Source organism: Sinohyriopsis cumingii, chromosome 6 (assembly GCF_028554795.1).
Source record: "Sinohyriopsis cumingii isolate HCF-2022 chromosome 6, ASM2855479v2, whole genome shotgun sequence".
Lineage (NCBI taxonomy): Eukaryota > Metazoa > Mollusca > Bivalvia > Unionida > Unionidae > Sinohyriopsis > Sinohyriopsis cumingii.
The window spans coordinates 139,315,579-139,328,004 of record NC_142966.1 but is presented as its reverse complement, the minus strand read 5'-3'; the positions used below and the strand labels follow the sequence as shown (position 1 = coordinate 139,328,004).

General features: G+C 32.6%; 1 protein-coding gene across 2 annotated transcripts in view; it reads right to left on the bottom strand.

Moving 5' to 3' along the window:
* Positions 1-12,426, bottom strand: part of LOC149798108 (cytoplasmic dynein 2 heavy chain 1-like) — a 180,324-nt gene that overhangs the window by 82,023 nt on the left and 85,875 nt on the right. For both annotated transcript variants that reach the window (XM_089963194.1, XM_089963195.1), the window contains exons 42-47: positions 11,658-11,904; positions 9,469-9,620; positions 8,272-8,416; positions 5,647-5,917; positions 4,741-4,884; positions 2,533-2,765 (exon numbers count right to left, since the gene is read on the bottom strand). In XM_089963194.1, the coding sequence (XP_089819320.1) occupies positions 2,533-2,765; positions 4,741-4,884; positions 5,647-5,917; positions 8,272-8,416; positions 9,469-9,620; positions 11,658-11,904 (1,192 nt within the window). The remainder of the gene's footprint in view (positions 1-2,532; positions 2,766-4,740; positions 4,885-5,646; positions 5,918-8,271; positions 8,417-9,468; positions 9,621-11,657; positions 11,905-12,426) is intronic.

Here is a 12,426-nt window from a genome sequence, read left to right as displayed (position 1 = left end):
TACACATAAGCTGCATCACGGGTAATAACAGAAAACAAATGTATTACACATGATCTGCATCACTGGTAATAACAGAAAATGAATGAAATACACGTAATCTGCATCACATGTAATAACAGAAAATGAATGAAATACACATAATATGCATCTCCTGTAATAACAGAAAATGAATGTAATACACATAATCTGCATCTCCTGTAATTATAACAGAAAATGAATGTAATACACATAATCTGCATCACCTGTAATAACAGAAAATGAATGAAATACACATAATCTGCATCACAGGTAATAACAGAAAACAAATGTATTACACATAATCTGCATCTCCTGTAATTATAACAGAAAATGAATGAAATACACATAATCTGCATCTCCTGTAATAACAGAAAATGAATGTATTACACATAATATTCAAATAACTTTCTTGCTCATCAAGTCTCTTTTACATACAGTAAATCATAAAGTTTTGCATTCCCAACATTTCAGCAAAGTCTGTGCAAATTTAAAATTTAAAAAAAGATTTTCATTTAAATATATCATTATACAACATTGGTAATAAATTCCTTATGATAAATATATTACAAATATGTCTGATTTTCAGAAGCTGAACAAATTAATGATACTAAAATATTATTACTTACGACATATGGTTACAAAAACAATCATAGGAAAATAAATTTTATAATAAGGCCAAGTACTTGGCAATAAAAATGGTTTCACAAATTTAGCAAGCAAGTTCTTGATAATGAGTTTCCTTCATGATTGCAATCTTGATACAGTTTCATGGCATATTTCCTTTGACCTAATGAAAACAAGACATCCAGAAAAGTTTTTTTAAGTGTTCAATTCCATATAAAACATACAGTCTTGAGGTCATTTTTTAAGTGTGTGTGTGTGTTTTGGATTTTTAACATAGTTTTAACAATTTTTCAGTCATATCACTACAATGCCTGCAGAGTGACAGTTTATAGTGGTCTAGCACTGAGGAATCATGCCACAGACAAGTAGCATGATGTACGACCCAGTTACATTATCTTGACAACAGGCCAACCAGTTCTAACACTAACCTCTTAATGCTGAGCACCTAGCGAGGCAGCTGTTATTACCATTTGTTATAAGTCCTTGGTATGATTCGGTCAGGGTTCAAACCCACGACTTCCCACATCTGTAGCAGATGCTCTAACCACAATGCCACCAGAGCAGTCCAGTGTTTGATAACACATAAAATACAGATATTTTTAGGTCATTTTTGAAATGTTTGATTCCATATCCCATTGTTTTCATGAAAACATACAGTTATGAAGTCATTTTTGAAGCGTTTGATTCCATGTAAAACACCATTTTGAGATCACCTTTGAAGTGTGTGACTCCATATAAAACATACCGTTTTGAGATCATTTTTGAAGTGTTTGATTCCATATAAAACATACTGTTTTGAGATCATTTTTGAAGTGTTTGATTCCATATAAAACACCATTTTGAGATCATTTTTGAAGTGCTTGATTCCATATCCCTTGTCTCCATATAAAACATACCATTTTGAGATCATTTTTGAAGTGTTTGATTCCATGTAAAACACCATTTTGAGATCACCTTTGAAGTGTGTGACTCCATATAAAACATACCGTTTTGAGATCATTTTTGAAGTGTTTGATTCCATATAAAACATACTGTTTTGAGATCATTTTTGAAGTGTTTGATTCCATATAAAACACCATTTTGAGATCATTTTTGAAGTGCTTGATTCCATATCCCTTGTCTCCATATAAAACATACCATTTTGAGATTATTTTTGAAGTGTTTGATTCCATATAAAACATAGTTTTGAGATCATTTTTGAAGTGCTTGATTCCATAAAAAACATACCATTTTGATATCATATTTGAAGTGCTTGATTCCATACAAAACATACTGTTTTGAGATCATATTTGAAATACTTGATTCCATAAAAAACATACCATTTTGATATCATATTTGAAGTGCTTGATTCCATACAAAACATACCATTTTGATATCATATTTGAAGTGCTTGATTCCATACAAAACATACTGTTTTGAGATCATATTTGAAATGCTTGATTCCATACAAAACATACCGTTTTGAGATCATTTTTGAAGTCTTTGATTCTGTATAAAACAAACCATTTTGAGATCATTTTTGAAGTGTTTGATTCCATATAAAACATACCATTTTGAGATCATTTTTGAAGTGTTTGATTCCATAAAAAAAAAAGACCGTTTTGAGATCATTTTGAAGTGCTTGATTCCATATCCCCTGTCTCCATATAAAACATACCATTTTGAGATCATTTTTGAAGTGTTTGATTCCATAAAAAAACAGACCATTTTGAGATCATTTTTGAAGTGTTTGATTCCATATAAAACATACCGTTTTGAGATCATTTTTGAAGTGTTTGATTCCATAAAAAAACCAGACCGTTTTGAGATCATTTTTGAACTGTTTGATTCCATATAAAACAAACCATTTTGAGATCATTTTTGAGTGTTTGATTCCATAAAAAAACATACCGTTTTGAGATCATTTTTGAAGTGTTTGATTCCATATCCCCTTGAGATCTTGGGTGTGAAGAGCTGCATCTGATGCATGTGAGCCACAAGAGTGGCAGCTGTCCTTCTCCCAACTCCACTGCGACCTGCCAGAAGTAGTGACCCACCAGGCTTTGTCAAGACTCGGTCCACACGAGCAATATTATCCAGTACCTCTTTGAAGATCAGAATGTCTAGATCTCTGTTCTCTCTGCCTGAGAACAAAGTTCAGAAAATTTTGCTCAAGTGGCAGATTTTAAGTTATGTAAAATTTTTAGAATTTTAGTTACTCAGTTACTCAATTGACTCATAGATATCACTCCTTTAAAATCTAAATGTTCATAAAACTATAGCTCAGTTCAAAATTCACATGCAGTTGGAAAAATAGATGATGGTCAGTAAAATGAGTTCACTAAATATTATATAGATATATATTGACACAATACATGTATATTTAAAATAAGTAACACAAACATGTAATATTTGTAATAATATCATTAAGTAATGCAAAGCCTAATGCAGTTATGTGAATTTTGTAAACTTTTTTCATTGGAGAATGAAATTTATAAAACAATTTTAAATTATTCCCTACCAGAAAATGACAACATTTAGTCGTATATATTATCATATTTTTAACAAGGTTCCCAAGTTACTGATATTACGTAAACAAGTTAACAAATTCATTGAGCTTTGCATTACTTGATGATATTTCTAACTTTAAAGCCCCAATGTTTTGTGCCATCATATGCTAAATCATCTGAAAAATACTGAATATTGAAAGATATTGGTCCCAAACATTGTTGGGTTCCATTAAAACCAGATAATATCGACATTTAAACACATTATGAGCCATATATTTACAAGTTTATAACAATCACTTAATGATATTTCTAAGTTTAATGCAACACTGTAAAATGATTTTATTTGTTGCATGCATATACTGTACTATAGTCAGTAAGTGATGAAAATAAAGAAAAGCATGATGTTATGTATGGCAGAACATTATTACAGTTGTGTATGATATGTAATGACTGTCATGTAAAAGTATCAAATTCATATGAAATATATTCCAGTATTTCACAACATACTGTATGTTGTGACCATAATTTAGTTTGAATGCTTTGTCCTCAGAGACGAGAACTGCTTAAGATACTTTTCTTTTGGTGCAGAAAATTTCAGACATTTATATTTATTTACTGCACATGCTAAATCAGGTTGGGTACTATTGAAAGAAAAACATAAACCCTGATTGGCTGTCACCTAATAATGTGCCCACGGATTAAGATGCCTGTTGTTTGTTTTACTTATTAGTCCTAACAAACTGCCAAGACCCTGATCTACTGGCACATTATGCAATGGCAGATCTGGGTCTGTGCAGTTTGAAGTGGGATCTGACTTATGCATGAGTACATACAGTAAGCGATTCTTAAGAAACACAAAAATGATGTCTTCCATATCCTGGTAGTCTTGTACAATGCAATAATCCTTGAGATGCATGTAACAATGCTTGAGACTCATCTAATAATCCTTGAGACCTATGTAATAATCCTTGAGATGCATCAAATAATCTTTGAGACTCAAGTAATAATCTTTGAGACTCATGTAATAATCCTTGAGATTCATGTACTATTCACTGAGACTCACCCAATAAATCCCTGAGACTCATCTTTAAAAAAAAACAAGATTCATGTAATAATTCTTGAGATTCATGTAACAGGCATTGGTACTCATGTAATAAAACTTGAAATGCATGTAATAATCCTGAAGACTCATGTAATAAATGTAATAATCCTTGCAACTCATGTAATAATCATTGATATTCATCCAATAATCCCTAAGACTCATCTAATAATCCTTAAGATTTGTGTAATAATCCTTGAGACACATCAAATAATCCCTGAGACTCATCTAATAATCATTGAGACTTGTGTAATAATCCTTGAGAACCATGTAATAATCATTGAGACTGCCAATAATCCCTGAGACTAATCTAATAATCCTTGAGACTCATGTAATAATCCTTGAGAATCATGTAATAATCCTTGAGACCAATGTAATAATCATTGAGACTCACCCAATAATCTCTGAGACTCTTCTGATAATCCCTGAGACTTGTGTAATAATCCTTGAGACTCAACTAATGTTCAAGTCTTTAGAAACCAATACACTTAATTTAGATTTCACACTTACTGAAGACTCTGAGTCCCTTCTCAATGACAGATGTCAGGTCTTCACTGGACAGCTTTCCTAGAGGTTTACCACTGGGTGGAATTGGGGCACCTGCTCCATGGCCTGCAGTATCATGTCTCGCTCCCCAAGTCACAAAAAAGTCAGCTGGAAATTGATAATTGCATCAATTAAAAATAGCATGAAAGCATTACACTTGGCATGAAGTTTTTAATTTTAAACATTTGGACATTTCATCATTTTAGTCACAATAAAGAGATCATACTCATAACTTCAGAATTAGCTTGGACAGAATCTCAGTATTTTTGTACCAAATTTGACACTCAAGTGATTTAAACAAGAGATTCTAGATATGCTCTACCATTTGAACACAAGAGCTTTTCAACCAATAGACTCTCAGTATGCTTTGTAAATTGTGACACTTGAGTGTTTCAACAAAAAGATTCTAAGATGCTTACCAATTCTGACACTTGAGTGTTTTTTCAGCCTACACAGTGCCATGGTCAAGTGGACCAATTATACTGGATACTGAGTGACAAGATAAATTTACAACACTCTTATGTTTTTTCACTATAAAAAATGAATTCTACCAAAGCTTTCATCATTTTAACTACAGGGATTCTACTAAAGTTTACATCATTGACTACAGACATAATGATTAGATTATGGACCAAGTCTTACTGTCTAAATTGACATCATTGACTAAGACATAATGATTAGATTATGGGCCAAGTCTTACTGTCTAAATTAACATTATTGACTACAGACATAATGGTTAAATTATGGACCAAGTCTTACTGTCTAAATTGTCATCACTGACTGTAGACATAATGATTAAATTATGGACCCAGTCTTACTGTCTAAATTGTCATCACTGACTATAGACATAATGATCAGACCAAGTCTTACTGTCTAAATTGTCAAATATGTTGGCAGACCAGTCTCCTCTGACAACAGTCATCAGCATGTTGTCGAATTTGTTCACACCATCACTTCCCACAATTCTGTCTCTGAAGAGGCGACGGGCCTCGTATGCCCAAATCTCCAGCAAGTTATCACTGGTATTCTCCTTGGTGCCACTGTTCAAATCATACCGCAGGAAACTCAATGCCCAGGTTGTCAGATCCCGAGGGGTAAACAGATAGTGACTGTAATCATCCACGGTAAAATTCTGTCTCAGCTGAAAGAGTATATTTAAAAACTGTAAATACGGTATCTTTGGAAATATACAACATGTGTAGCAAACACATGTACATGGTCAAAACAACACTAAAATACATTCTGTACTTGTATAAAATATAATATTCTATAACTGCTCAAACATGCCATAACTGCAGCTCCATCAATCAAGTTAACATAATAAAACAAGGTATATTTCATGACAAAATGTTACTTAAGGAGGCTGAAAATTATTTTTAATGTTTTGTCTTGTCTTCAGCCAGCAAATCAGCATGCAGCTACTGTATTTCTCTTATTTAAGATATAACTTTCAGATTAAATTTTTTTTTCTCCATGAGTATCAATAACGTAGCATTGATAAATTTTCATGAGTACCAATAACTTAGCACTGATAAATTTGTATGAATAACTTGGCATCTATACATTTCCATGAGTATCAAGAACTCTGCATCGATAAATTTCCATGAATATCAATAACTTGGCATCTATGCATTTCCATGAGTATCAATAACTTGGCATCTACAAATTTCCATTAGTGTCAATAACTTGGCATCTATACATTTCCATGAGTATCAATAGCCTGGCATTAATACATTTCCATGAGCATCAATAACTTGGCATCTATAATTGAGTATCAGTTGCATGGCACCTACAAATATCAGTGAATCTAAATAACTTGGCATCCATAAATTTCCATCAGCATCAATAACTTTGCATTAATAAATTTCCATGAGTATGAATAACTTGGCATTAATAAATTGCCATGAGTATGAATAACATGGCATTGGCACATTTCCATGAGTATCACTAACTTGGCATCCATAAATTTCCATAAGCATCAATAACTTTGCATTAATAAATTTCCATGAGTATCGAAAACTTGGCATCTATAAATTTCCATGAGTATCAACAACTCTGCATTAATAAATTTCCATGAGTATCAGAAACTTGGCATCTATAAATTTCCATGAGTATCAATAACTTGGCATTAATAAATTTCCATGAGTATCAATAACATGGCATTGGCACATTTCCATGAGTATCACTAACTTGGCATCCATAAATTTCCATGAGTATCAATAACTTGGCATTAATAAATTTCCATGAGTATCAATAACATGGCATTGGCACATTTCCATGAGTATCAGAAACTTGGCATCTATAAATTTCCATGAGTATCAATAACTTGGCATTAATAAATTTCCATGAGTATCAATAACATGGCATTGGCACATTTCCATGAGTATCACTAACTTGGCATCTATAAATCTCCATGAATATCAATAACTTGGCATTTATAAATTGCCATGAGTATCAAAAACATGGCACTGACACATTTCCATGAGTATCATTAACTTGGCATATTAAAATTTCCATGAGTATCAATAACTTGGCATCTTAAATTTCCATGAGTATCAATAACTTGGCATCCATAAATCGCCATGAGTATCAATAACTTTGCATCTATAAATTTCCATGAGTATCAACAACTTTGCATTAACAAAGTTCCATGAGTATCAAAAACATGGCATCTTAAATTTCCATGAGTATCAATAACTTGGCATCCATAAATTGCCATGAGTATCAATAACTTTGCATCTATAAATTTCCATGAGTATCAACAACTTTGCATTAACAAAGTTCCATGAGTATCAATAACTTGGCATCTATAAATTTCCATGAGTATCAATAACTCAGCATCCATAAATTGCCATGAGAATCAATAACTTTGCATCTATAAATCTCCAAGAGTATCAATAACTTGGCATCGATAAATTTCCATGAGTATCAATAACTTGGCATCGATAAATTTCCATGAGTATCAGTAACTTGGCATCAGTAAATTTCCATGAGCATCAATAACTTGGCATCCAAAAATTACAATGAGTATCAATAACTAGGCATTAATAAATTTCCATGAGTATCAATAACTTGGCATCAATAAATTTCCATGAGTATCAATAACTTTGCATCTATACATTTTGGCAGTGTCCAAGTTAATCAACATAGAAGCTATCACTAATTTGGAATGGCAAGTTGAAAAACGTGCATCATATTATCAAAACATAAAAAATATTGACCAAAATATCATCTATTAATATGCTTACTAGCATGTTCTATTCTAGAGTACCACAAGAATGTCATTCAAATATTGGCAAGAAAGAAATTAAGAAGGAGCAAAGAGTTGTCTCTACTTTTAACAACACATGTATTACAGTTAAGTCAAGATTAAAGTCATTTAATTGGTCAATTTGAAGTCTGTCTTAAAGTTTTGTCCACCAGATTGTTGCATACAAGAATTAAGTTTAATTCCAGTCTTAAATTCTGTGCATATAGTATAGGTCTGGATGGTACCTGTTCATAAAGCTGGACCATGGAACCTGCCAGAGCATGGATCTTAGAAATGTTGCCCCAAACAGGGTGATGGGACATTTGTCGCTGTAAGATGGGCTTCAGGTAAGAGCCATACACTGCCTGCAGCTGCTCTCGGTCAGGGTAGCTTTAATAAACAAATATAGACTCAATGGTGACAAATTTGCAAATATTTATCATTCTAAATCAACAGTTGCATAGTGTAATATAAAAAATATAAGACACAGGTGCTTAATTGCAGGTCATTTTTCAACATTTGAAATTTCCCAGACATAAAGAGTACTGTTTATACTCATATATAAGTCAAGTCCACCTGCAAACACCATAGACTTGTATCTTCTATTGCATAATGTGCCAGCAGATCAGGGTGTATGTTGTTTGTTTTACTGATTACTCCTAATAACTGCATGGACTCAAAGCTGATGGCACATTACGTGATGGCAGATTTGGGTCTATGCTGTTTGCAGTTAAACTTGACTTGTATGCATGTATATACAGTAATTATTAAAAACTTTTTACTTTTTCGCTGAATGTTTAATCATGAAAAGAAACTCATTGTCATTCCAGGTTTCGTTACACAATTTTTTTTATGGAATAGGTCTAAGTTTTCTATATTTAAACATGTGAAATGAATAACACAGAACCAGTCTGATTAATCACAAGAACTGGATCTCATCAAAGACAAAACGGCCAGTTAAACACTTTGAAGTGTTAATACAATTTGAAAGTTGAGAAAACTTAGATGTAATTCACCAAGGCCATGTACAACAAAATGTCACAGTAAAGTCCAACCTTCATTAGTGATACTTGCTTGTAAGGACCACCTTTATGTAAAAGCTAAATTGTTTATGTTCTGTTTATACATAAATCAGTGCATACACCTATCTTTAAAGACCACCTGCTCATAAAGACCACTTCAAAATGGTCCTCTGAATGGTCATGATGTACATGTCTAATTTTGTAGTTATTTAATTTTTCAAAAGCATCGATCTGATCCAAGTAATGATACAGGCAATTTTTTGGAGAAATAATTAAAGCTGATTTTCAATAGAAAACAATGTCATTATTATGCTGTGGAAAGAAAAATATCCTAAAATTTACCAAAAGAGTAGAACAAAAACTTTTTATCATGTACTAATTCAAGAAACAATGCAAGGAGATAGGGCTTTGACAACTTACCCTATGTTGCATATCCTGACAACAGAGGTGAAGCGGGGTGTCAGTCTGTGTCGTCCCAAGGAGGCACCTCCTGTCATGCTGGCTACAATCTGAACTCCTTCCAGTCCGACCCACTCCAAATTGGAGTCATAAAAGCCATTGTATGTCACAACCTGATATTTAAAAAGAAAAATTTATTAGTGTTAGTGTTATTCTTGATGATATTTAGTGCTGTGTTATTCTTGATGATATTTAGTGCTAGTGTTATTCTTGATATTTAGTGCTGTGTTATTCTTGATGATATTTAGTGCTGTGTTATTCTTGATGATATTTAGTGCTAGTGTTATTCTTGATATTTAGTGCTGTGTTATTCTTGATGATATTTAGTGCTGTGTTATTCTTGATGACATTTAGTGCTAGTGTTATTCTTGATATTTAGTGCTGTGTTATTCTTGATATTTAGTGCTGTGTTATTCTTGATGATATTTAGTGCTAGTGTTATTCAAGATGATATTTAGTGCTAGTGTTATTCAAGATGATATTTAGTGCTAGTGTTATTCAAGATGATATTTAGTGCTAGTGTTATTCTTGATAATATTATCATCATTAGCACCATAATTAGTTTCATAAATAACATTGTAATCACCATCATTAACAGTCATCACAATTATCATCAACATCATCATTACACTCATCATCAATAGCAATTTAACATAAAATTGCATAATTGGCACCTATAATGATGTTAATGGACAGTAAAATATGTTGCAAAATACAAGAAGAAAGGTTGTGAGTTTTAAGAGTTTTAAAATTGAATGCAGTTTACATAAAATTCTCATTTATAAAGTTCCATACAACCAAATCATATGTCTCAGCTTTTTCTATTAAATACACATATCTCAAGTTTTCAATTAAATACCCCCATATATACACATATCTCAAGTTTTCAATTAAATACCCTCATAAATACACATATCTCAAGTTTTCAATTAAATACCCCCATAAATACACATATCTCAAGCTTTCAATTAAATATCCCGATAAATATACATATCTCAAGTTTTCAATTAAATACCCCCATAAATACACATATCTCAAGTTTTTAATTAAATACCCTGATAAATATACATATCTCAAGTTTTCAGTTAAATACCGCCATAAATACACATATCTCAAGTTTTCAGTTAAATACCCCCATAAATGTTGACTGCAATAATTTCACTCTTAGAACTGACTGCTTCTGAAAATAATTTTTTTATCAGATGCCAAAGTATGATTAACTTTTTCAATGTCACAGAATTTAAGGACAAAGAAAAAAATTCTCAAACTGGTCACAACTATCTGAAAACTTAGGGTTTATTAAAAAAAGAATTGCTTAGAAAAAATTAAGGGTGTTCTAAGACTTTGTCTGTCACAAGGCATTAAAAAGATGGTACTCTAAGATTCTGGAGTGGCCAAGATAATGGCAAAGAATGTTCTAAAAGGAAACCAGAGCCAGGGCATAAATCTCCTCCAATTTGACAAACAAGGGCATCAAGGATTGCATAATATTACTTAAGTATAACAAAATCAGTTCTGCCATAGATTCCTTGGTAATCTTTGGAACACATCATACTGGATCTTGTCTCAGATACCTTGAGTATATTACATGATGTTCTCACTTGAAATCTCCATAATGCTAGAAATTTACACAAAAATTCCACACGTTTAAAGTTCACATACCTAGAGTATATTCACTAATGTTCTCATATGATTTCAACCAAACGATGAGAAGTTGCCAAACAATTTTGCAAATTTTTAATGTTCTCACACCCAGAGTATGTTCCCCAATATCTAATTCAAAATCAACCAAATGCTGCTACCTAAAGAGTTTGCAAATATTATAATGAGCTCCTAATTCTGTCATCTTTTGTTCTTGTTCACTACTAAATAATAGATGAAACAAGACTTCAGTCCAAGAAAAAGTTTGTTCTTCTTCTTATGGCAAATAAGTACACCAAAACCATTGTTTTCATGTCAAGTATAGTTTCATTAATTAGATGTTCCAATGTTCCTAACTATTACAGAGTATGCATGAAGCTGCAACATAGTCGTAAACTGTTCCAAATGATGGACACCAAATATCAGAATAATTTTGTTTTATAATCCTAGAGCTAAATAATAAGACCCAAACTATTGCCTCAATGACATGGCAGGTAATTGGATGTTACCTGCTGCAAGAAAGCAATCAGCTGACACGTGCCCCACTTGTCTGGCTTGGGAAGGTTGATGTCCTTTAGATATAGAATGAGTCTTTCACAGTCTTTGGGCCGGTACACCCTCCCTGTGTTTGTGTTGAGCACCATGCAGGTTTGTCCCAGTTTCTGAAGGATGTTGGTTGGATTGGTCTGGGCACTGCAGTGGACGATGGCCACCTGGGTGGACCGCAGTTGCTCAAAACAGTATTTCAGCAATGTTCTGAGGAGATAAAATAAGACATTGTACAACATTTTAACATGTGTTCTTAAGAGATAAAACAAGACCGTGTATGACATTGTCACATGTGTTCTTAAGAGATAAAACAAGACCGTGTATGACATTGTCACATGTGTTCTTAAGAGATAAAACAAGACCGCGTATGACATTGTCACATGTGTTCTTAAGTGACAAAACCAGACACTGTACAATATTTTAGCATGTGTTCTTATATAACAGTTTATTTTCAATGAATCCCTTAAAAGGGCAAAAAACAAACACATTTATTTATATTTTATTCCATCAAAAACTATGTCTGTGGAAAGACCTGGTTTAATATTAATTGACACATTAGATAGTCATTAAGGGGGTCATTTTATACCAATTTGTTTATCCACACAAAATGACGGGAGAGTAATGAGCAGCATTAAAGGTCCATGCTGCTGCAAAACATGCTCATGTATGCTCGCGTTTCACCCAAATATATGGTAGTGCCAATAATTTTGCCAATTTTTTTCTGCAGTT